General features: G+C 44.9%; 1 protein-coding gene across 1 annotated transcript; it reads left to right on the forward strand.

Annotated features, from left to right (window-relative positions):
* Nucleotides 1-371: 371 nt before the first annotated feature.
* Nucleotides 372-1,253, forward strand: LOC135888450 (olfactory receptor 14A16-like). The gene has a single exon (XM_065416260.1). The coding sequence runs from the start codon at nucleotides 372-374 to the stop codon at nucleotides 1,251-1,253; it is 882 nt and encodes a 293-aa protein (XP_065272332.1).
* Nucleotides 1,254-1,661: the final 408 nt, after the last annotated feature.

Consider the following 1,661-nt stretch of genomic DNA (forward strand, 5'->3'; position numbering starts at 1 on the left):
TAACATTTATACAAGGTTATCCAGAGTTAGCCCACCTTTGGGTGACAGAGATATACAAATACCTCAAAAGCAATTATTCCTAATTCTCCTCTCCATCACCCTGGTGTAAATTAGTAGTCACTGCAATGGAGTCCATTGAGCTGATTCTACTTTCTCTCACCCCAGTGTAAATCAGGAGTAACTCCATTGGAGTCAGTGGAACTGTTTTCCCCATCCTCATTCCCATATTACACCAATCTTCACAAGCTAAGGGTATGACTGAAGGAAATTAAGGTGGTTTTCACAAAAGGAGAGTTATTTTTCTGATATAATCCTGTCCCTTGCTCTTGTCCCTCCCTCTGCAACCATCACACGATGTCCTGAGATAGAAAATGTCCAACCAAACCACCATGACCGAGTTCCTTCTCCTGGGATTCTCTGATGTTCGGGAGGTGCAGATTTTTCACTTTGTGGGGTTTCTAGTGATGTACTTGGCAGCCCTGGTGGGGAATCTTCTTATCTTCATGGCCATCGCCTTCGACCACCGCCTTCACACCCCCATGTACTTCTTCCTGATGAATCTGTCCATCCTAGACCTTGGCTCCATCTCTGTCACCGTTCCCAAATCCATGGCCAACTCCCTCAGGAACACCAGGTCCATTTCCTATGCTGGATGTGTTGCCCAAGTCTTTTTCCTCATCTCCTTCGTGACAGCGGATTTTTCCCTTCTCATCGTCATGGCGTACGACCGATATGTTGCCATCTGCCAACCACTGCACTATGACACAATGATGAACATCAGAGCTTGTGTCCAAATGGCAGCTGGTGCCTGGATCAGTGGGATTCTCTACTCTGTGCTGCACACCGGGAACACATTTGCATTGACCTTCTGTGGAGGCAACATGGTGGATCAGTTCTTCTGTGAAATCCCCCAGCTACTGAAGCTCACCTGCTCTGACTCATATCTGAGTGAAGTTAGGGTTCTTGCATTTAGTGTGTGTTTAGTCTTAGGCTGCTTTGTTTTTATGATCGTGTCATATGTTCAGATCTTCAAATCAGTGCTCAGAATCCCCTCTGAGCAGGGACGGCATAAAGCCTTCTCCACCTGCCTTCCTCACCTCACTGTGGTCTCCTTGTTTGTTTGCACTTGCATCTTTGCCTATATGAAACACACCTCCAGCTCCACATGTGCTCTGGATCTTGTGGTGGCTGTTCTTTATTCCGTATTGCCACCAATCGTGAATCCAATTATCTACAGCATGAGGAACAAATAGATCAAAGCTGCCCTGAGGAGACTGACGCGGTGTAGGTAATTCACGAAGAATTAATTTTCTGTCTTTCTCTAATTAAAGTTTGCTTACGTAGTATCTTTAGGTATTCATTAATGCCAGTATTTTCATAACCACACAGCTTGCACACAAACACGTCTGATTTTGACCTAGTTGCACCAATGCAAATCCAGATTAACTCTGCTGATGTCACTGCCGCTGGGGTGATTTACACCAGTAGAAAATCTGGTCCAGTTGTGGTGTAAATGGGTGTAAATTGTGTGTGAGAGAGAAATCAGAATTTCATTCTGTGCCAAAATAATACCCGTTACACTGCTTGGCCACTTGCACCTATACCATGGCCACTGAAAACAATGATGGGAGTTGTCTTGCTTGTGTGTATAAATCATGAGT

This window comes from Emys orbicularis, chromosome 13 (assembly GCF_028017835.1).
Source record: "Emys orbicularis isolate rEmyOrb1 chromosome 13, rEmyOrb1.hap1, whole genome shotgun sequence".
NCBI classification, from domain to species: Eukaryota; Metazoa; Chordata; order Testudines; family Emydidae; genus Emys; species Emys orbicularis.

What these genes read in the sequence shown, in the direction of transcription:
- LOC135888450 (XM_065416260.1), top strand. Translation starts at nt 372, where the DNA reads ATGTCCAACCAAACCACCATGACCGAGTTCCTTCTCCTGGGATTCTCT.